Source organism: Lepus europaeus, chromosome 13 (genome assembly GCF_033115175.1).
Source record: "Lepus europaeus isolate LE1 chromosome 13, mLepTim1.pri, whole genome shotgun sequence".
NCBI classification, from domain to species: domain Eukaryota; kingdom Metazoa; phylum Chordata; class Mammalia; order Lagomorpha; family Leporidae; genus Lepus; species Lepus europaeus.
Window position 1 is genome coordinate 69,364,449 of NC_084839.1, and position 22,908 is coordinate 69,387,356.

Consider the following 22,908-nt stretch of genomic DNA (forward strand, 5'->3'; position numbering starts at 1 on the left):
AAGGAGAACCACGGGACTGTGGGAAGTCCTTCAGGCTCGTGAGTCTCATTAGCTGTGTCTCCAGCCTGAAGCTGGTCCCGGGTCCTGTCATGGCCCATGCCCTGGGGCCTGTCACCGGCTGGTGGAGGGAAGTTCTGTGGAGGCCCCCAGGTAACTCAGCCCAGGGGTTAGGAGCCTGTGCCACGGGGCAGCCGGTGAGCGGGCACCAACGTATCATTCCCACCCACAGGGCATTTTCCTTTGGCTTTCAACTCCTCCAGGCTCCTGCCAGCCAAGGCCCAATGGCACCCCTTTGGGGGACACTGCCTGGGTGTCCCCGGCAGACCCAGGCGGGGGCAGCCGGGCCCGAGGGCGGGGGTGTGGAGGGAAGCGACCCACTGCCATTCTTGGTATGGTTCTCTCTCCAGGAGCAGAGCTGCCTCTGGCCTCACTCTGGGCAGCTTATAAGGCCTGGTGTGAGTTTTGTTTATGCAAGTGCAGCATAAAAGGAACAAATCCACTAGCACCGGGGCTGTTGCGCTGGAGCCCTTTTGCATACATTTTTCAAATGATAATTCACTCTACCCACCCCGCCTGCCCCACCCCCCAAGGCCGGTTTATTGAAAAAACCACCTTATATGGTAATATTGCTAACACACCGTCAGCTGGCCTTTTTAGGGACTCTGTTTAAAGAAGATCCGCCTCTGGGGTTTTATATTGCTCTGGTATTTCTGCCAAAGACACACCAGCCCTCGGCCGCTGGGAGAAGGACCTCTCGGTCACTCGGTGAGTACTGGGACGGCTTCGGCCGCCTCCTCCTTTCTGGGGCCGCCTGGCCTCTGGGGCGCGGGAGGTGCCTCCAGATCAGCCGGCTTCTGTGACGCCAGCCCAGGTCAGACGTCAAGGCCCTCGGCGGGCAGCAGCGCCGGCAGGCGAGCACACTGCTGCCTGCCAGGAAAAGGCATTTCCTGGGGGCAGGGACGGCTTGGAACCGTGCTCCCTGCCCTTGAAGCAGGGCCATCTGGGACGCGATGCCTCAGTCTCTGCAAGCCCTGCTCCGCCGGCCAGGACCCGTGGACCCCGGGCCGTCCTTGGTCAGGATCAGAACGTCTGGGAGGCTGTTTTAGGCGAGCGGATGCTTTGCAGAAAACCAACTTCTTCTTAGGGTGTTTCAAGCCGGGCCAACAAGGGCCCTGGTGCGGGGAGCAGCAGAAGGGTATTTTCTCCCTGGCCCGGTGGCTTCTCCTGATTTGCACATGGCTCAGTTCCTGAAGAGTCACTGTGGGTGGGGTGGAGAAAGTCAGGGGTGAGTGGGGGCAAGCGTCCTGTGGCATTGACAGGTTATAGGCCTGGAAAGGACTGGTAGGGAAGAGAGGGTACAGGCATCTAATTCATTCTCTGATGAGGGCACTGGACCTAGGAATGGTAACCCACGGGTCCAAAAGACACCCAACGTGAAGACACACGCCAATGCAATTGCCCCCACGGCCCCTGCCACACACACACACACACACACACAGGTGTGCACACGGAATTAAGAGGAGGATGAAACCAAGAGGCCCCTTCCACTGTCGTGATGAGCATCCGCTGGTCAAGACAGGCCAGTGAAAGCCTTGGAGGCACACGGGCCGCTACCGAAGTGATTGAACAACCCTGATTTCCTCAGGGTAAATTGGGGATAATGCTAACACTGCCCACTTGGCAGCACAGTTAGGGGACCGGGTGAGAAAGTGCAAACAGGAGGACTTCGGTGCCACATTGTCTCTATAAGAATCACCTGAAGGGCTGGTTAATGCACAGGGTCGAGCGCTCAGCCCCAGCTCTGGGTCAGTAGGCTGGGGAATGGGCTGGGCTGATCGTTTGGTGCCTAACAAGCTCCCAGGTGAGGTGGAGGCTGCTGGTCTCGGGTCACACTTTAGGCATAGGGAGGCTGTGAGTGCAAGAGGTTGGCCCTTCGAAGGGACTGCTCTGGCAGCTGTGGGGACAGTGGACGGGCACAGGACAAGAGCGCTACTGCAGTGTGCGGGTGTGCAGTGTGCTGGTGGCAGGAGGTGGAAGTAAAGGGGACTGGTGATTGGTTGTGTGGGAGGTGGGAGGCCCCAGGGTGAGGGGTGCAACCCTCAGAGGGGGGATTCCAGGTAGGGGGCAGTGATGAGGAGAGCAGTCCTGGGGGAGCCGAGATGCCAGGAGGCTTGGAGTAGATGCACAGCTGGCAGCTGGCTCTGTGATATGGAGCTCAGGAGGAGGGGTCTGGACTAGAATTAGCCTGGGGAATGAATGGGAGGCACAGCTTTGGGCCTCCCCAAAGCTCTTGGGAAATGGGATTTTAAGTTTATCTTGATGCAAATTTTTGAAATCCATGCAAATGTCAGGTATTCAGAAAATCCATGGAGAATTCAGAAAATCATGGAGAATCCATAAAAAAAACTACCCATGGATTTCAATTTTTTTACACCAAAATAAACTTATCTTTTAATTCATTTTTTGCCCATAAACTTCCTGAAGCACCCTTGTAAGAGCCGGAAGACCAGGCATCAAGAGCAGGTGCCCGAGGGTCAGCATCACTACTACCAGCAGTGGTTTTTAATTGAATAAGTGTGTGGGGACTCCGCAAAGATATCCTGGAGTTAATTAGAAGTGCTGTTAGGTTTTTCCACAGTGGCAGTGTTTTTGTGAGATGATTTCGTTCTTCCAGGTTTTCTGATCGTGTGTATAGGCAAATAGGTAGCCCCCAACCTGTCATTTGAAACCCTCACCCCAGCTATTGTTTGAAGTCTGGGACCTGCATGCAGCCTTCTGTAGGCATTGATTTGTGAAATTGATCACCCAGTTCTTTGCAGGGTGAGAGGCTCCAACCTGCGGATGCTTTTTCTGTAGAAGAAATGAGTGGGTGTGGCTGTGTTCCAACAAAACTTTATTTACAGACACTGAAATCTGAATTTCACATTTTATGGGTCATGAAATATTATCTTCCTTTTGCTTTTTACCCCAACCATTTAAAGACTTTTTTCAAAAAAAAAAAAAAATCACTTGGCTTACAGGCTGCGCAAAAATAGGCCTGAGTGTGCCTGTCTTGACTGACAATTCATACAGCACTTTCCTTTCCATAATTTCATTTGATTCATCATTCTGGAAAGAGACGTGACTGTTTCCCTTTCGTAGTGGGGGAAACACAGGGCGAGTGGAGGGACATACACAGACCCGGACACGGGAAAGGTACGCAGGAGAGGGGAGGGCAGGAAGAGGAGAGGCAAGAAGAGCTCTTGACCCAATGGGTCCCTTTGGAGTTTGGGAGGGCGGAGCTTACACCTCTGTCCTCACTTTGACTTGGGGGTGGCCAGGGAGGTGGGTGAGTGAGCAAATTATTTGCTCTCATTATGTCTTTGGGTTTTGGCTGCCTTTGGGAGAGAAAAAAATAAAATAAAAGCTGTGCTTCTGAGTTGGTGAGAGCCCCAATGAAGGCCAGATGTGAGACGTGCAGAAGGAGCCAGGAGCGCCCGCTCAGCTTCCAGTGAGCGCAGCGCGGTGTGACCCCAGGAAACCGCAGTGACTTTGGCTCCCGTTCAGCTGACATGCTCAAGTCTAGCCACAAATTACCAGACAGCGGCGGAGGAAGGTTTCGGATTTCTCCTGGCAGAGGCACTGCCGGAGTCTGACGCCAGGGTAAAGTCCTTCTTCCCAGGGCAGCGCCGACCCCGCTGGGGCTCCGGGCCAGGCTGCCAGCCCGCGCCCTGTCTTCACCACCCTCACTTCTCCTTTGGCTCTGCCCTGGAGAAAGATTGAAAACCACCTGAAGTGCTGCTGACCCGCGTTGTTGACAGCTTGGAGTCGCTCTGTGGCTTGCCTCGGCTCTCTCTCCTCCTGTGTGGGGGCAGCTCCAGGCGGGAGACAAAAGGGTTCATTGAAAAGCCAGACAGGCTTGAACTGTAGATCACACATGAGGAGGGACGCCGAGGGACCCTGGGGCGGGGCAGTCACGGAGAGGCAGCTTTGCCTCTCGGCTGTCTCCTAGCTTTCGAGGTTTTTCCCCGCGCGGAGCACTACCGGCTAGAACAGGGAAGCATACTTGGCAGAGGGAGAACTGTGCTCCTGGGGCTCAGATGCGTGGGCCCAGCCACAGGGAGATGGGACTGTGAGAGCCCAAACACAGGCTAGATCGTGCCTGAAAGGGGACCTCTTGGGTGGTGGGGCTCTCATCCAACATTTGTTGAGCACCTACTATGTGCTGAGGCTCTGAATGTAAACCAGATATGATCCTGGTATGGAAGGGGCTCAGAGGCTGATAGCAATTGAAGAACACTGATCTTTTGTTGTGGGGTTTTGGCTGCCAACCATTCTAGAGAGAGAGGCAGAGCAAGAACACCAAACATGGAGAAGTTATGGCGGTTTCACAAGAGCAGGAGGAAGGCTCACGCCCGGGCTTCGGGCGGGTCCTGGGTGATGCCAGGCCAGCCTCTCCCAGCCTCTCCCAGCCTCTCCCAGCCTAGGAGGTCTCCGGCTGAGATCTTGAACTTCCCTGTGACTTGATTTCCACATCTGTAAAATGGGACTTAAAAATATCTTCTGTCAGAGCCATTGTAAAGATGAAACAGATAATGTATATTATTACGCCCCAAGTGGAAACGCTGCTTACACCAGCTATGTTTGCTGAGCGAGGCAACTTGCACCCTTTCCATTGTATTGCATATTTTGTTCTCTCTGTGGTGTGGCAATCAATTTACAAATCAATTTATTTAGTATTCAATAACTTTTCAGCATGAAGGTGGTTTCTGATTTTGATCACTTCAGGCAAACCTGTGGCATACAGGCTCTCGGACAAATCTTTTCCTCAACCCTGGAGTGTTTCACAGGGATAAATGCTTAGAAGGGCTTTGGTCAAATTAAAAGATATACACCTTTTTAAGGCCTTTGGGAAGCGTTTTTAAATTCCTCCATGGAAAAGTGGTACAACCTGACGCTGGCAAACGCTTCTGAAGCTTGGCCAGAAACGGTGGCCCCAAGAACCGGACACATTCCTCAGCCAGCGGTGGGGGCAGGTTTCATCCTGGCCATAGCACACCACTGGCCGTCAATAGGACTCCCTGCCCTGCTCACAGACACCACACGAGAGCTGTCCTCGTGGTGCTACTGAGATCAACCTGTCAGACTTCGTATTTCTCGCATCAGGAGTGATCTAGCTTCATTCAGGTCATTTCCTCTGTCTTCTCACGTCCTCTTGGCCTTTGAGCCTTCCTTCCGACATATGCATGCATTACTCCCTCTCCCAGCTCTGTGTTCTGTCTGGAACTTCGATCAGCCCAGGCACCTCATTTTCATCCAGTTCATTTGTGAAAATGTCCCAAGAGGACCCGGAGTGGAGCCCTGGGGTGCAGCGCTGCCTCCAGGTTGGCGGTGGCCCCTTACTGAACACCTTTCAGTGACGGGAGTCAGGCAGGTGTAGAAGCCTGCCTGTGGTGTCCACAAGGACATCCTGGTCTGAGCCCTGTGAGTTGGGGCAGGGCGCTAGGGCTCCATCCAGGGCCACAGGGCCACTAGAAGCAGCAGAGACAGAAGCGAAGCTGGATTTTGGAAATCACAGCAAGTCGTTCACCTAACACACACTCAACTTTAAACATAACGGGGGGGGGGGGGGCAGTGCCATGGCTCACTTTGTTAATCCTCCACCTGTGGCCCTGGCATCCCATATGGGCGCTGGGTTCTAGTCCCAGTTGCTCCTCTTCCAGTCCAGCTCTCTGCTGTGGTCCCGAGAGGGCAGTGGAGGATGGCCCAAGTGCTTGGGCCCCTGCACCCGCATGGGAGACCAGGAGGAAGCACCTGGCTCCTGGCTTCAGATCGGCGTAGCTCTGGCCGTAGTGGCCATTTAGGGGGTAAACCAACGGAAGGAAGACCTTTCTCTCTGTTTCTCTCTCACTGTCTAACTCTATCAGTCAAAAAAAAAAAAAAACATAACTGGGGAAGGACTTCCTTTTAGTCTTAAACAAAAACCTGTGCTTGGTCTCCATTTAGCCCCTCTGGCCTCAAGTTCCTAGGCCTGTGGTGCTGTCTCCTCTTTGCTTTGGTCATGGGCTTCTCTGTCCAGTGTCAGCAGAAGGACCCTGGGGGCTGGGGCCACAGGGTTCTGCAGCACCGCTCCCCTCCCCTCCACTGCGGAGCCTCTGAGGTCTTGCACCCCAAAAGAAGCATTGCTCAGTCTTCCTCTTTCACAGCTGCCTCCTCTTTCCAAGCCTCTTGTTCCTCTGTGCTCTGGATTTCTGGAAGTTGCCTCCCCAACCCCTCAGCTGGGGTCTTCCCCACGCCCACCCAACCCTGCCCCAGGCAGGCCAGGCTGGGTGCGGAGCTGCTCACCACCTCTGAGGTTCTGTCGCTTTTGCCTCAACCCCAAGTGCCAAGAGTTTGTCAGCTGCTGTCTGAAACTTGGGAGGGAGGGAGGAGGGGAGAGAGAGAGAGAGAGAGAGAAGGAAACTTGAGCAGATATTGGAAAAAGTTATTGCTTCACCGCTTCCCATCCATCCCAGCTCAAATCTCAGCATTGGGGAGGGAATTCATGTTCTCCACGGTTGGAGGCAGCAGGGAGGGAGTCCCATGGTAAAATCCCTTCCTTTCCAAGGTGGTTCTACTCTTGGGATGCTGCAATTCACCCATAACCACTGCATCTTTTCTGCCTTAATGATCTGTTATGTTGCTGATTTTTAATCAGATAAACTACAGGAAACAGTCTCCTTGCCCCACAAAGGCAGTCACGGGTATCAGTCTGTTGGAACGCTTTGCTATGCATTTATATCCATAAGTAGAAAATGATGAGAGAGACACTGCTTTGTGCTTTAAAAAGAAATCAAGGGCATGTGTTTAGCCTAGTGGGTAAGACATATCAGAGTTCCTGGTTCAATTCCTGGCTCCAGCTCCTGACTCCAGCTTCTTGCTAATGTAGACTTGGGGAGGCAGCAGGTATTGGCCAGGTAATTGGGTCCTGCCACCAACATGGAAGATCTGGGTTGAGTTCCTGGCTCGTGGCTTCGGTTGGGGCTTGGCTGGGCTTGGCCACTGTGGGCATTTGGGGAGTGAAGCAGCATATAAGAGTTCTCTCTGTCTCCTCTCAAATTAACAAAATAAAAAAATCCCATAAATGATCATAGGCGACACACTTTATTTTGGGAATTTGCTATCGCCGAAGAGACTGTCTCCAGCTTAATTTAACAAATGACTGACTAGTTGTCTTCTCCCCAAACCCCAAGGTGCTCTTGTCCCCAGCTGACTCGGCCACACTCACCATGTGTGAAGAGGAGACCACCGCGCTCGTGTGTGACAATGGCTCTGGCCTGTGCAAGGCAGGCTTTGCAGGAGATGATGCCCCCCGGGCTGTCTTCCCCTCCATCGTGGGCCGCCCTCGCCATCAGGTGTGTGCTCCCCTGGATCCAAGGCCCTGAGTCCTGAGGAGAGAGCATTGCAGTGGGGAGGCTTTGCTGAGCTGTGCATGTGTGAATGTGTGTCTACTTGTGCAGGGGATGGGGACATTTTTCTGATTCATTGGTAGGGCAGGACCCTTTAAATAGAAATAGCCAGGCCTAAACTGATATACAGCTAGCATACAATGATGTACTACATTTGGTTTAGGATTGGAAAAACTAATTCCTTCACCACTTCCCATCCACCCTAACTCAGATCTCAGCATTGGAGGAGGGAATAGCTGTGAGAAATTGAACTCCACGACGACACATACACACTTGGAGATCGATGGCTGAGACAGAGGCAGAGGAGCAAAGGGGCAGGAAGGGAATTGATGTGAACAGAGACTTGGGAAGGGGGGGACTTAGAAAAGGGGCCACCTGGGGTAAGGGAGACTCCAGCAGGTGGAAAAGAGCAGAGCAGAGATCTGGAGATGTACGGTGCAAGTGCAGGGTATTTAAGGAAGTCAGGTACAAGTCCTCGGGGGGGGGGGGGGAGTGAGGTGAAGGGAAGGTGGATGGATGGGCTCTGATTTTTTTTCATAAAAGGACTTTGTCTTGGAGAGAAACAAGAAGCCTTCCCCAGTCCCTCCCGTCACCTCCACACTCCCTGGTGTCCTGTTCCAGGGGAAGAAGCACTCCTTCCCTACCCTGATCCTTCATCCCTGACCTTCCCTTCCTTGTGGGGAGCCCTCTGCTGATGCACTCCTCTTCCCTTCCGCCTCGCAGGGCGTAATGGTGGGAATGGGCCAGAAAGACAGCTACGTGGGAGATGAGGCTCAAAGCAAGCGGGGGATCCTGACTCTCAAATACCCTATTGAGCACGGCATCATTACCAACTGGGACGACATGGAGAAGGTATGTGGATGGACTCCCAGTACAGCGTTCCCTTCCAAGGCAACACATCCTCCTGATCCTGGCCTCGCACAGGCCGCAGTGCCTGGTCAGCCCTTCCCCTACAGTCTTTCTCATATCCCTCTCTCCTTCCTGTCATCCCCAAGACCACTTCTCCAACCTCATCTACCAACCTCTCTCCTTGGGCTCCCGGGATGGCTTCCTCCTGATTTCTTTGTTTCCTGCCTTTACTCACCCAGTTAAGTTTCTACACTGCTGCAAAGCTTCTCTTTATAAAAACAGATCAGCGTGTGTCACTCACCTCCTCGCGCATCTTGAGAACTCCTGATGAACCGACAGAGGGCCCCTGACTCCCCGGCCCTGCCTAATTCCTGGCCTGCTGCTTTTGTGCAGCTTCACTCCAGCCTTGAAAACCCAGATGCCTCCTCCGGGGAGGCGAATGCTCCTCTCTCCTTTTTATTTTCCCTGTCATGGCTTCAGATAAGTGCACTGATGCTGTATTATGATGAGGATTTGCTAATGAACATTTTAAGTGGGGCTCTCTAGGGGTTTCTAGAAGCTTTTTTTTGTAAAAGAAAAATGCAGGGGAGGCAATTTTTAAATGGTAGCGTTTGTCATAAACAAAACCATGTGTGCAAAATGCTAATAGAGCCTTTCTAATATTCTTTTGATCAATTCTGCTGAGTTGTCTGAGAGTTCTCATTTCTGTAATGCCAGTCTTTCGAAATGTGATAGAGGGCTTGTTGAGCTGACTGCAACTGGGAATGGAGAATGTGGATTTGAAATCCGTGATTCACTTACCATTTTCCCTAAACCCCAGATTCAGTCACTCTGGATGTGAGATAAGTACATAAAATGCAGCAGCTTTCACATTAGATGGGGGGTGGGTAGGAGCACAGATATTGGAATCAGCACAGAGAGATCTGGGTGCAAATCCTACCCCTTCAGCTTTAATTTACATATCTCTGAAGTACAGATAAAAATACTCTTTTCAATAGATTGCCTTAGAGATTGAATTAGGTAGCCACTTAATATAATCTCAAGGCAGGTCAGTACTCAATAAATAAATAAGACATATTATGTGTGTCCTTGCATACAAGACTGCTTCAAAAAATTTGTGGAGGTGGAATTAAAAATCCAAACAATGCAATGCAAAAAATATTCCAACAAATGCATTGAAGGATTAGTACAAACAGCTCAGACCAGCTGATAAGAACAATATGAAGTGTCCCCAAGCAAATAAACAAAGGAGGCAAGCAGCTAATTTGCAAAAGAGAAATTACATAAAATTTTACCCAAAAAATTTAAACTTCTTTGAAACACATGAAACAAACAAAAAAATCAAAGTAAAACAAGTATGAATTTTATCTATCAAATTATTTCTTATTTTAAAGGTGAGAACACTGAATTCAGGTCAGGGTGGGACAAATCAGCCACTTTCTCATTCCCAAAGAAACAGGAGAGCGCCTCTCTGTGGGTAAAAGAAGTCAAAAGGTTTTCCAGTTACCATGTCCATTAGCCCCGTAATTGCACTTATAGAATTCTTTTCTTTGGAGAACATCCTGAATGCAAAGAAAGAAAATATGATAGCACAAAGGCTGTCACAGAACTATTTATAAGCAAAGATCAAAAACACCATGAGTAGTAACTGACAAAATACATACGATGAAATGTTGTGTAAGCATTAAAAATATGCTTGTTCCATTTATCAGAAAGAACATTTACAATGAAAAGGGAGAGTATGTTATAAAAGCAAATTTGAACATGACCATATAATCAAATAATATGTTAATTAAAAGATAGGAAATAAAAACAATGACGAATTCAAAAATACATAAAGACAAAAGATTAGGGAAAAGGAAAAAAATCAAAATGTTAGCTGTCTCTTATTAGGTGGCAGGAACATGGGAGGTTTTGTTCCCTTTAAAAATGTTTTTCTGGTTTCTTTAATTACCAGTGTCTCTCACTGTGAAGGTGCTTTGTAAGAGCTCGGGAAGATGAAATGAGGTGCAGATGCTCAGGCCCACACCCGAACATGCTGACTGTGTGGGTCTGGCTCAGAGCCTGGGAACCCACACCTGTCACAGTGATCGCAGGTGACACCGAGGCAGGGCGCCTGGGAAGCACAGGGCAGGGAGCGTGGCGTCCCCTCGTTGAGGCCAGCTGCTGTCCCTCACGTTGCTGTGGAATGTTCAGAGCCCAGGGCCTCTGCCCCGGCCAAGTCCTCAGCCTCAGGTGCCTCCCGCAGTCTCTGGATACCTTCCTGGGCCTTCAAAGCCCGTTCAGATCCCCGGCATAATGAGTTTCTTCTTTCACTTAAAATGTGGCTTGTGCCTTTCTTTGTGTTTTGTCTTTTTGACTGTCTTTCTCCTCTGCCATCTGAAACTAGGAACTTGGGCGTCAAGTCTCACTCATCTCTGCCCTCATTGAACTCAGCACCATCCAAGCAAAGTCCATAAATACATGGGTCCAGTGGAACCAAGTGACCCTGCGCCTCACTGCTTTTTTTTAAAAAAAGATTGATTTATTTATTTGAAAGGCAGAGTTACAGAGAGGCAAAGGCAGAGGCAGAGAGAGAGAGAGAGAGAGGGAGAGGTCTTCCATCCGCTGGTTCACTCCCTAGATGGCCACAACAGCCGGAGCTGTGCTGATCTGAAGCCAGGAGCCAGGAGCTTCCTCCGGGTCTCCCACACGGGTACAGGCGCCCAAGGACTTGGGCCATCTGCTTTCCCAGGCCATAGCAGAGAACTGGATCAGAAGTAGAGCAGCTGGGACTTGAACCGGCTTTTACCCACAGCACCACAATGCCAGCCCCACACCTCACTTCTGAAGGAACCAAAGCCCCATGTCCCTGCCGCTCTTTGTCTGGTCTCTGAAAGAACCATTGCCATCTGGTTGTCCCAGAACAGTGAAGAGGGAACGGGATGCAGGTGGAAGAAGAGACTTCCTCTACAGCAGTGGCTGTCACCCAGGCTGATTTCCTCCCATTAGGCAATGATGGAGACCATTGTGATTGTCACAGCTGGACAGATGCTGCTAGCATCTAGTGGGTGGCAACCAGGGATACTGCTTAAGAGCCCATAATGCACAGGTCTACATCCACAACCAAGAATTCTCCAATCTAAAATGCCATAGTGCTGAGGTAGAGAAATCCTGGTCTAACGCCCTAGCCTGCCCATTCAATAATAATGAAAATTGAGATTAAGCACATCTGTGAGATTCCCAGCAGGAGGCAGTGTGCAGTTTTCTGGAAGCTGGTTAAAAGGTAGACTGCTGTGGAGGATGGCCCAAATGCTTGGGCTCCTGGCTCCTGGCTTTGGATTGGCCTAGCTCTGGCTGTTGCAGCTGTTTGGGGAGTGAACCAGCGGATGGAAGACCTTTCTCTCTCTCTCTGCCTCTGGCTCTGCCTCTCTAACTCTACCTTTCAAATAAATAAATGAAAGCAACAACAACAAACAGATGGATGTGAGCAGAGCCTCTGTGGAGGGCCACACCGCTTCTGGACAAGTGCCTGACCTCTCTCTCTCTCTCCCCTCCCATGGTCTAACTTCTACTAGTATCTTCCATCAGCCAAACGTAGCCAGAAACCAGAGAGAAATGAACACTCAGTGATGCCATGTGCCTGCCCTGCCTCTGCCCAGGCACCCAAAGCAGGGCAGAGAAGGGAGAAGAGGGAAGAAGAGAGGGGGTCAAATGGAAAGAATCAACACACGGAGTGTGTTAGCTCAAGGTCTAGGTCCTGCCCTGGTTCTGCTGAGAAGGAATAAACCCTCTGGATGTCAACCAGAGATGCCCAGGGCTGACAGTTCTCTTCTCCCAACCCAACCCAACATGGGACAACATTGGGCCCACTCTTCCAGGTAGACATGGCAGTCAGGTTTTTCGAACCTCCTGGATGAGGGCTCATGTGGCTTTTGTCTCAACCAGATCTGGCACCACTCCTTCTACAATGAGCTGCGGGTAGCACCTGAAGAGCACCCCACTCTGCTCACAGAGGCGCCACTAAACCCCAAGGCCAACAGGGAGAAGATGACACAGGTAAGAGCCAGGAAGACTTGTGCACTAGTACAAGAACACAACATGAATGCTTGGCCAGATACTGTCTCCACTTCATACCTCAATGCAAGTGAGGTTTTGTTTTGTTTTGTTTTGTTTTTGAGGACCTGCTAATATGTGTAGACCATGCCAGGCCCAATGGAAGGTGGGAGTGGGATAACTAAATTGACACCATTCCTGCCCTTAATAAGATTAAAAACCATTCTGTAAGCCAAGAGATGCTGTGATTTTTGCCAGAACATCTTTCATTCCTCATTTTTCTTTCAGATCATGTTTGAAACCTTCAACGTCCCTGCCATGTACGTCGCCATTCAAGCTGTGCTCTCCCTCTATGCCTCCGGCCGCACAACAGGTCTGTAAAGTAGCCCTCTAATCCACCCCTTTTCTGAGTGCAGGGGAGGTAGGGAAAATCTGAGCTCCTGCAGAGGCTCCCTGTTCAGATGGATCAAAGGGACCACCAAAGACCAAGAAAAATTAGATGCATTTGCCAAATGGAATGTCAGATATGAATCTAGCCAGTATTGTTGGAAAGAATCTATGTGAACTATCCTTAGCTAGTACATCTGCTGAGGGCTGTTTCCCTCGCAGCAGTCATTCCAGAAGTTTGTACACATGTGCCAACAACATTGCAATGCTCCTGCCTCATGAAGTGGCAACAGCAGAATCTGTGATGGTGGGTATATCAGCTGGTGACCATGATATAGAAGGATGACTCAGGGAAACAAAATAAGGTGATCTTTATGTGTTCTCTTATTTGAGACCCAGAGAGAGAGATAGAGATAGAGATAGACAGAGAGATAGAGATAGACAGAGAGACAGAGAGACACAGAGAGACAGAGAGAAGAAGCATGCTCCTATCTGCTGGTTCACTCTCCAAATGTCTACAACAGCTGGGACTGTGCTAGGGTCAAAGACAGGAGCCAGGAACTCAATCCAGGTCTCCCATGTGGGTAACAGGAATTCAGTTACCTGAGCCATTACCTGTCACCTCCAAGGGTGCACCTTATCTGGAAGCTAGAATTGGAAGTGGAGCTTGGATTCAAATGTGGGATATGGGTGTCTTAACCACTAGGCTAATGCCTGCCCCCAAGAAGGATTTCTTATGTTGAGAAATCTTGCTTCCTCTCATGGTTTGCTGAAAGTTTCATCAGTAGATAATGTTAATTTTTTTCACATTGCCTGGTTTTCGTAGCTCCTTCCAGATCTAACATTCTGATTGTATGTGCATATGTGTTAGTTTGACTTCTAAAGGATGTGTAAATTATCCATGCTCAGTCTAGATTTAATGCAAATCAACAATTGTGCATCACCATGAATGTGCTTAAAGAAATGCAAGAAAAGGAGACTTTTATTTGCTTTTCAGAGTCCTACAGTTTCATTTAAGAGAAAAAAAATTGACACACACAAAATAAAAAACGTGACTAATGATTCTCCAGGTGGGCCAATTTTCTTAACTGCTAAAGGAAAACAGGGTTGTTGAAGGTTATTTTGATAACAGATGCCAGAAAGAGATATGTGTAAGGTGAGAATGTGGTTTCCATAAATCCTACCTTCTGTGCCCATAGGCATTGTCCTGGATTCAGGGGATGGTGTCACCCACAATGTCCCCATCTACGAGGGCTATGCCCTGCCACATGCCATCATGCGCCTTGACCTGGCTGGCCGCGACCTCACTGACTACCTCATGAAGATCCTCACCGAGAGAGGCTACTCCTTCGTGACCACAGGTGTCCAGTCGCTTTCCTCATTCTGATGAACTCACAGCTAAATCTGAGCTAGGTCTAGAAGTTCTCGGAACGGAAGAGAATTCTGTGGCCCTGTGTCCTCAGACTCTCCTGGGGCAGAGTGGAAGCTCCTAAGAGAAGGCTGTGCCTCTAGGTGACGCCAGTTGGTCAAGACAGCTATGATGAAGAGGAAAGCTCCCAAGCAAACGCTCTGGCATGGGAGGGAGGGTAGTGCAAGCTCAGGCCCACTTGCTCTGAGCAGCGCTAGGCTGATCCCGCTCCCTCCTTGCCCAGGGACCTGCTCTTCTGTCCAGGCCCATGCCAGGATCAGCACTAGGGCCTAAAGGGTGGAAAGACAGGAAAGATCTGGTGGTGCATTTCTGGGCTAGGAGTACCTATGGTTCATCTCAGGACACGTGGAAGGAATTAGGTCTGCATTTCCAAGAGGAAGGTGACATGCGACTCACCTGGGCAAGAGGAGTTTTTAGGTAGGGGCCTTGCTAGATTCCCTAAGATCACAACACACCAGTCTGAGTGTAAACTGGAAGTGTGTGTGCAAGGCTGCCACCAAGCCCTTGTCAGGACAGAGTGATGAGAGGAGGAGAAAATCCCATGCAAAGTCTGACTTCAAACTTCAGACTCCCACTTTAGAAAGGTGTAGAAAAATCAGCTCTGTGTAGGGAGATCCTTGAAGCACTCCAGGGCAATTCTCTCATCAACCTTAGACTGAATCCAAAGTAGATGTCAAGAGGAGGTTTTCATGGAGATCAAAATGAACAACCAAACTAACAGAGCTGAGGATCCACTTCCTGTCATTTCTGCTCCTTTCAGCTGAGCGAGAAATTGTGCGAGACATCAAGGAGAAGCTGTGCTATGTGGCCTTGGATTTTGAGAACGAGATGGCCACAGCAGCCTCCTCTTCCTCCCTGGAGAAGAGCTATGAGCTACCAGATGGGCAGGTCATCACCATCGGCAACGAGCGCTTCCGCTGCCCAGAGACCCTCTTCCAGCCCTCCTTCATAGGTGAGATGCCCACCTCCTGCTGATGGAATAGTGCGGAGGATGGGAGCGAGGGGTGGGTGACAATGGGAGAAGCATCAGGCGTCCTGACACTCGCTTATCGTTTTTATTTTTGTTTTTTTTTTAAATGTTGGCCCAGCTCTAGTTAATTTCTTTTTATTTTAATTTATTTGTAAATAGATACAATGTGATTTGTGGGTAAAATTTTTTTTTAAGATTTATTTACTTGTTTGAAAGGTAGAGTTACAGAGAGGCAGAGGCAGAGAGAGAGAAGTCTTCCATCCCTGGTTCACTCCCCAGATGGCCACAAAGGCTGGAGCTGCATTGATCTGAAACCAGGAGCCTGGAGCTTCTTCCAGGTCTCCCATGTGGCTACAGGAGCCCAAGGACTTGGACCACCTTCTACTGCTTTCCCAGCCCATGGCAGAGAGCTGGATCAGAAGTAGAGAAGCCAGGATTTGAACTGGCACCCATATGTGATGCTGGCACTGCAGGCAGCGACCTTACCAGCTATGCCACAGCGCCAGCCCCTGCTTATTATTTACACATACCCCATGATTTTCCAGAAAGGGCAAAAAACATAAATCATACAACATAAATAATATAACTCTGTAAAATCTAATTTTTTTATTTTTATTTTTTTGACAGGCAGAGTTAGACAATGAGAGAGAGACAGAGAGAAAGGTCTTCCTTTCATTCGTTCACTCCCCTAATGGTTGCCATGGCCAGCACTGCGTGCCGATCTGAAGCCAGGAGCCGGGTGCTTCCTCCCAGTCTCCCATGCAGGTGCAGGGACCCAATCACTTGGGCCATCCTCCACTGCCCTCCAGGGCCAGAGCAGAGAGCTGGACTGGAAGAGGAGCAACCGGGACTAGTACCCGGTGCCCCAACCAGGACTAGAACCCGGGGTGCTGACGCCGCAGGCAGAGGATTAGTCAAGTGAGCCACGGCGCCGGCCAAAATCTAATTTTAAATAAAAGATTAAGGAGAGGCAGAGGGGAGAGTACACTTGAAATGAAGAATGAGGTTAATACACAGACGTAACAGAATGTTTTCTGGATCACTTAACATGGATACAGGGATTCAGTCCATAGCAGTAAGGAGGTTGAGGGTCCTACCTGGTCTTACCCTCAAAACCCTGTCACCTTCTTCAAATTGCAGTTTTCTTATCTATCAGATGGAAGTGATAATAGTACCTACTAGATAGGATAATGACAAGGGTGAGCTATGATAATATTTCATACGAAGACAGTTATTTTCTTGAGGAGTGTATTTAAAGAATGACCTATAAGCAAAGGCTCATAAGCGGTGCAGGAAGTGGTTGGTAGTGAACAGAAAAAGTGCTGTCGGCCTAAGAAATCAGCAGCGACTTCTTAGAGAAGCTGAACATTTGGGCAGGACCTTGAAGAAAGAACATCATGTTTCGGCATCTGGGACTGGAAAGAGAACGAGTGAGGAATGACACACGAGGCAGAGGGATGGTGCATGTGAAGGTGTGAAGGTGTGGCAGGTCGGGTTCTGTCTGGGACGTGATGGGAGAGTTTGTGTGTGCGTGTGGTATGGGAAGCGAGGAGCTGCTGGACTGTATCAGCAGTGGAGAAGCCCTGCAAGTTTCTAGGCAGCAGTGTAGCAAGGTCAGATTGTAGCTAAGAAGATCCTCCTGTCTGTGGTATGGAAGGTATGTTGCATAGAAAAAAAAAAAAAAAGACTGGAATCAGATCAGGTCAGACAGGTGGATATGAGCTGGTTTGAAAAGCATGGTCTTTCACTGTGAAAGCTTTCGATGCCAGGCTACAGTAGCTAGATGTCAACCTGCAGACCCTGGGGGACCGTCAAAGGTGATTGGATGTCTATGACCATAAATGGAATCCTATTAGGCAATAAACAAGAATGAAGTCGCTTTGGTTGATTTTCTGTTGCTATAAAGGAATATCACAGACTTGACAGTTTATAAAGAAAGCAGACTTATTTGGATCAGAGTTTTGGGGGCTGGGAAACCCAAGATTGAAAGGTTGCATCTGGTGAGGGTCTTCTTGCTGCCTCCTAACATGGTGGAAGGCAAGTGAGCATGCTCGGGGCACAGAGAAAATTCAGTGGAACTCATCCTGTAATCAGGAGCCCAGTCTTACAATAATAACCTGCTCCTTAATCCATTCCTGAGGTGGTGCTCAGATGGATGGGCATTGAAAGCACTGTGCTAAGTGAAAGGAGCCAGACACACAAAAGGACACATACCATGAGATTCTGTTTATAGAACTGTCCAGAACAGGGAGATCTCTAGAGACAGAAACCAGAGTAGTTGTGCCTAGGCCTAGGGCAGGATTGGAGAGGAATTGGGGAGTGACTGCTAACATATGGAGTTTCTCTGAGGGTATTAAAAACCTTCTAACATTAGATTGTGGTGATAGTTGTACAACTCTGAGTACCCTGAAAACCACTGACTTATACTTTTTTAAAAGACGTATTATTTATTTGAAAGGCACAGTTACACACACACATACACACACACACATGGGGGGGGGGGAGGAAGGCAGAGAGAGAGAAAGAGGCAAAGAGAGAGGTCTTCCATCTGCTGGTTCATTTCCCAGATGGCCACAAAGGCCAGAGCTAGGCTGATCCAAAATCAGGAGCCAGGAGCTTCTGCCAGGTCTCCCATGAGGGTGCAGGGGCTAAGCACTTGGGCCATCCTCCGCTGCTTTCCCAGCCCATAGCAGAGAGCTGGATTGGAAGTGGAACAGCTAGGACTTGAATCTGCGCCCATATGGGATGCCAGCACTACAGGCGGTGGCTCTACCTGCTATGCCACAGCAGCAACCCCTGACCTATACATTTTTTTTTTTAAATTTTTGACAGGCAGAGTGGACAGTAAGAGAGAGAGACAGACAGAGAGAAAGGTCTTCCTTTGCCGTTGGTTCACTCTCCAATGGCCGCCGCGGCCAGCGCGCTGCGGCCGGCACACCGCACTGATCTGAAGGCAGGAGCCAGGTGCTTCTCCTGGTCTCCCATGCGGGTGCAGGGCCCAAGCACTTGGGCCATCCTCCACTGCACTCCTGGGCCATAGCAGAGAGCTGGCCTGGAAGAGGGGCAACCAGGACAGAACCCGGCAACCCGACCGGGACTAGAACCCGGTGTGCCGGCGCCGCAAGGCAGAGAATTAGCCTGTTGAGCCACGGCGCCGGCCCCTGACCTATACATTTTAAAGAGTGATTTTTATGGGAAGTGAATTATATCTTAATGATTTTGTGAAAATAAAGATGATATAATGAAAGTGTCCCTTTAGAAATATGCTTCAGGGAACAGTGTGAACGATTCATCAGAAAAGAAAAAAATAAAAGCAGGGCCATAACTCATTACAGGGGAGGGGAACTTTTTGTTTGCCAAGGGCTATTTGGATATTTATAACATCATTTGCAAAATTATCAGCTTACCAACTAGCCTGTTGTAGATTTGTTGAATTTCGGGTCCTGCCTTCAGTTGCCTTGGCAGGGTCAGACCACATGATTTCATAGGCCTTATATGGCCCATGGGCCAGACGTTCACCTCTCCTGCTTAGGTGGCCTGACCCCATCATCCTTTGGGAGGTGATTGAGGGTCTGCACTAGGGTGGTGACAATAGCACAAGAATCATTTCGGGGGCTGGAGGTGTGAGTATTTATGCAGCGATGGGCATTGACTAAAATACCATGATCTCCACTAGGCATGGAGTCTGCTGGGATTCACGAGACAACCTACAATTCCATCATGAAGTGTGACATTGACATCCGGAAGGACCTGTACGCCAACAACGTCCTCTCTGGGGGCACCACCATGTACCCCGGCATTGCTGACAGGATGCAGAAGGAGATCACAGCCTTGGCCCCGAGCACCATGAAGATCAAGGTGGGTCTTGCCCCAGCTCCCCCGGTCCAGTTCTTTGCACAGAGACCTGCCGGCCTAGGAGGATGGCAGTCAGGCTCCTGGTGGTCTCCTGGGTTCAGCGTCAGCCTGGGCTGGAGCCCCTTTCAGCCACTTTTGGAGGTTATGTTCCTTGGGCACTGATGGGCTGGAGAGACGCTTAGCGTGGATCTCAAACATAATCACGTGGAAGTCAGATGAGAAACGGTTGAAAGAATTGGGAGGAAGAGGATACTGAAGGGGTTGAGAAAGAAATCAGGAGGGTAAATGAGGGGAAGAAAAGGAGGAGGCAACACTAGAGCATCTTTAAATTTTAAAAAGGACTTGGAGGTGACCTCAGCAGACGAGGACAAAAGTTTCCAAGAGGGTCCATTTGACTGCAGGGCCAGCTACCCCTTTGAACTCCCAGGGATGCTCCTTGGCTCCTGGACAGCCTCTGAGCTGCTGTCCCTCTTGGTTTGGCCTCGTCCACACTGCTTCTCATGACAGCTCCTTGCCTCTCACCACTGCTCCTCCACCTCTGGTTTCCAAGCAACCATGCAGGCCTTTTCCGGGTCCTAAGAGCTTTGCTGCCAACAGGTTTAGAAAAGGAGTCAGAGTAGAAACAACAAATCAGTCCAGAGTTATAAAGCTCATCTCCAGGAAGCAGTCCTGATGGGAGGAAGTGTATTCTCTCTCAGGATTCTAGGAAGCCTGCCCCAGGCTTGCTGTCTAGCGCTTAGCACAGGGAAGAGAAAGTGCTCATCGTGGGGAAGCAGAGAAAGCCACCAGAAAACTGGTGACACCCCATGGGCTGTTCTTCCCCAGAGCCACAGAAGCAGTGCTCTTAGCAAGCCCTGTGGCAGGACTTGTTACTGGAACCACGTGTCAGGACACCGCACGTGGCCTCGGCCCCCCAGGTTCTGGTTGAGTGATCCTGGGTTGCCCCATTCACCTAGTCTGATGCATGACCACCCGGGATCTGATGCAGTTCCCAACTTGTCAGCCACTGCCCTGCGTTTGACAATATGTGCTGGCCTTCGTGGAGTTTAGGAACTGATTAGGCGACAACAGTCAATGCAAAGGCAACCCAAGAAAGACACGAGGAGGGACAAGAGCACTGCAGGCAGGGGGCGTCCCAGGAGCAGAGGCGGTGTGTGAGCCCCCTAAGCACATTGGACAGCAGACTCGTGGAGAGGACTTACAAGCCTCGAGGACGTGAAGCAGAGCTCTGGAGTCTGGAAGAGCCGAGACTCAGCATCACCAGCCTAGGACAAGCCGGAGTTTTCTCACAACTAGGACTGCCCAGAAGTGAACACCTGTTACCTTCTTAGTCCTTCTCACAGTCCTTGAGGCCTCTGCTCAAGGAGAGTCTCTGGTGTCTTCTGCCCTCCTGGGCAATAACTTCTAATTATGCTTCTTACACTGCTGTTCCTTGACAGGTGCAATTTAGGAAATATGTAGAGAGATTCTAACGGACAGAAACTCAGTTTAGTGTCTGGTTTGCCCTAACATGGAATCTTAGACCCTTCAGAAACTGGGAAATTAGTTGAAGAGTCACGGCCCTTTAGACTTTTTTTTCCTGGTGGAATTCCAAGTTGTTTGACACAATGACCAGTTTCTCATGGCTAAGCTCAGAACTCCTAGTGGAAAAGATGGATACTTGTGTATGGAGGCAGTTGAGCACTTCTCAGATACAAGTGGCTGATGACAGATGAAGCTTAAAACAGGGTCTGGGCAGGCTGGCTTAGACTCATCCAGACTCCAGGTGAGAACAGAACATCCATTGCCCACTAACAGACTGTGACATCACCAGGGCACATCTCAATAAGCATTTATTGCTCCTACATCTGCAGGTCCCCCGGGAGTTGGCCAAGGTCAGGCTCGGCTAAGTAGCTCTGCTTCAACTGCAGGTGCAGCCAGCTAAGGTCAAGTCCACGACTCTCCTTCAGTGGCCCAGGCTGGAGGGCCAGCAGCCCTTCAAGCTTTCCATAAAGACGGCTGAAGTGCATGCATACGTGCCCAAATGCACAAGTACATTTCCAGCCCCACCGTGTGCCATGTCCACTACCAGCCCATTGGCCAAGCAAGCACCTGGCCCAGCCCAAAAGTCCCAGGGTGGAGCAGGGCCTTTTCCCATGGAGGAGGGGGTGGGTTGGAGTACACCGTGAGCAGTAATTGAATCTAGCACACTTCTCCTGTCGGTTTTTGGCCATGGAGGCTGCCCTTCCCAGGGGGAACCTGTCATGACTCGCCACATTTGTTCCCTGCAGATTATCGCTCCCCCAGAGCGGAAGTACTCGGTCTGGATCGGGGGCTCCATCCTGGCCTCCCTCTCCACCTTCCAGCAGATGTGGATCAGCAAGCCTGAGTACGATGAAGCCGGGCCCTCCATTGTCCACAGGAAGTGCTTCTAAAAGTCAGAACAGCTTCTCTGAGGGTCCCCTCGAGACTGCTCTGTGACCACTCGTGACACATTAAAACCTGCAAGCCTGACTTCTCGGTGTGGGGCTCTCTTTCCCCTGGGCTGTCTCATCCGCTGCTGAGGACTTTTCATGCACTACTGCTAATCCACACAGTACTCCTGGGAGATGGGCACCACTACCATCCCTAAATTCCAGATGAGGACAGTGAGGCTCAGAAAAGCTAAGGGCTTGCTGCACATCACACAGAAGCAAGATTAAAATTCGAGTGGATCTGAATCCAAAGCCAGTGCTCTTCCTCCTCTGCCAGCTTGTCTTCTTTTCCTTGAACAGGAGTAGGAACGAGGGCTTGGTGACTTCTGGGCTTGCAGAGATACACGTTCCTGCACTCAGGAGACCGTGAACACACAGAACCCCATGACACAGGCTTATAGGCTGTGACACAGGAGTGGTTCAAACACAGTGTTATTTGAGCTCGAGTGAAGGACAGTCCTAGTGGGTCTGTGATCTCTGTGTGGCTCTTTGTCATTGAGGATTATGTTGTTATTTGCCCCAAGATTAACCAAGAAAGGAACACCACCCACCCATAGGAATAACATTTTCTCTCCCTTCCTTCTCCTCCTTGCTCCCTGCTACCACCTCCTCCCCACCTCCTACCCTAGGTCACTGCTGTTTAAGTTCACAGGCATTTACTGAATTTTTGGCATCCAAAATGGCTGGTCAAGCCCCATGGGATCTATATTCCTCACAAAGATGATTCCTGCCCGTCAGTGTCTCACTGTATAAAAGGAGACACACACACACACACACACCTGACAATGATATGACAGGAAGTAGAAGCACCCACAAAGGACTATGAGAAAATGCAGGCTAATAATCAGAGCTAACATTTACTGAGTGCCTAAAATACCCTAGGTGATGGCTTAAGCGTTCTGCATGGATTTCCTCATTTAATCCGCACCATAACCCTAGGAGACAGGTGTTCGCCTCACTCCCATCTTACAGCTGACTTATTAGTTAGGCCACCCAACGCGTCTGTGGCAGAACTGGGCCCTCACTTCTGCCTGGTGCATCTTTCCCTCTCTCCAGCTGGTCAGTCCCCAGCCTCAGGCTCCTGGTCATGTTCCAGATGGACGTGGAATGACCATCCACTTGGAGGCAGTGGGGCTCAGTGGTTAAGCACGGGGACCTTTATGTCAGATGTGCCTCTTTCATCACCCTTGCATTTACCCTCCGGGGTGGGGTGGAGTGGGGCTGGGCTGGAGGAGCATGTGTTCACAAGTCCTTCAAGGATTTCTGTCTCAGGGTGGATTTCCAAGAAGCAGACCCTGAATTGAGGATTATGCAAGTGACATATCAAGGAAGGGCTCTCGGGAGAACCCATCAGTAAGCAGAGGAGGAGTGGCAGAGGAGGAAAGGGCAGGAAACCCAACAAAAAGTGGCTCTAAAGCAGATTCCCACAGAAGCCAGCTTCAGCTGGACCCTTCCCTGGGGAGCTCTGAGGCAGCAGAGCTGGGCTTTCACAGTCCTGCACCT

The 22,908-nt window shown here is 50.1% G+C and overlaps 1 protein-coding gene across 1 annotated transcript; it reads left to right on the top strand.

The window, feature by feature from the left end:
• Window positions 1-659: 659 nt before the first annotated feature.
• On the top strand, window positions 660-21,661 carry ACTG2 (actin gamma 2, smooth muscle). Its single transcript, XM_062209675.1, has 9 exons — window positions 660-765; window positions 7,212-7,373; window positions 8,151-8,279; window positions 12,204-12,314; window positions 12,600-12,684; window positions 13,898-14,059; window positions 14,888-15,079; window positions 18,774-18,955; window positions 21,223-21,661. The coding sequence occupies exons 2-9, from the start codon at window positions 7,248-7,250 to the stop codon at window positions 21,364-21,366; spliced, it is 1,131 nt and encodes a 376-aa protein (XP_062065659.1). The 5' UTR covers window positions 660-765; window positions 7,212-7,247; the 3' UTR covers window positions 21,367-21,661.
• Window positions 21,662-22,908: the final 1,247 nt, after the last annotated feature.

Coding starts and splice junctions, on each gene's coding strand:
- ACTG2 (XM_062209675.1), top strand. CDS start 7,248: ATGTGTGAAGAGGAGACCACCGCGCTCGTGTGTGACAATGGCTCTGGC. Junction 7,374..8,150: donor TGGGCCGCCCTCGCCATCAG/GTGTGTGCTCCC, acceptor TCCGCCTCGCAG/GGCGTAATGGTGGGAATGGG. Junction 15,080..18,773: donor CTTCCAGCCCTCCTTCATAG/GTGAGATGCCCA, acceptor GATCTCCACTAG/GCATGGAGTCTGCTGGGATT.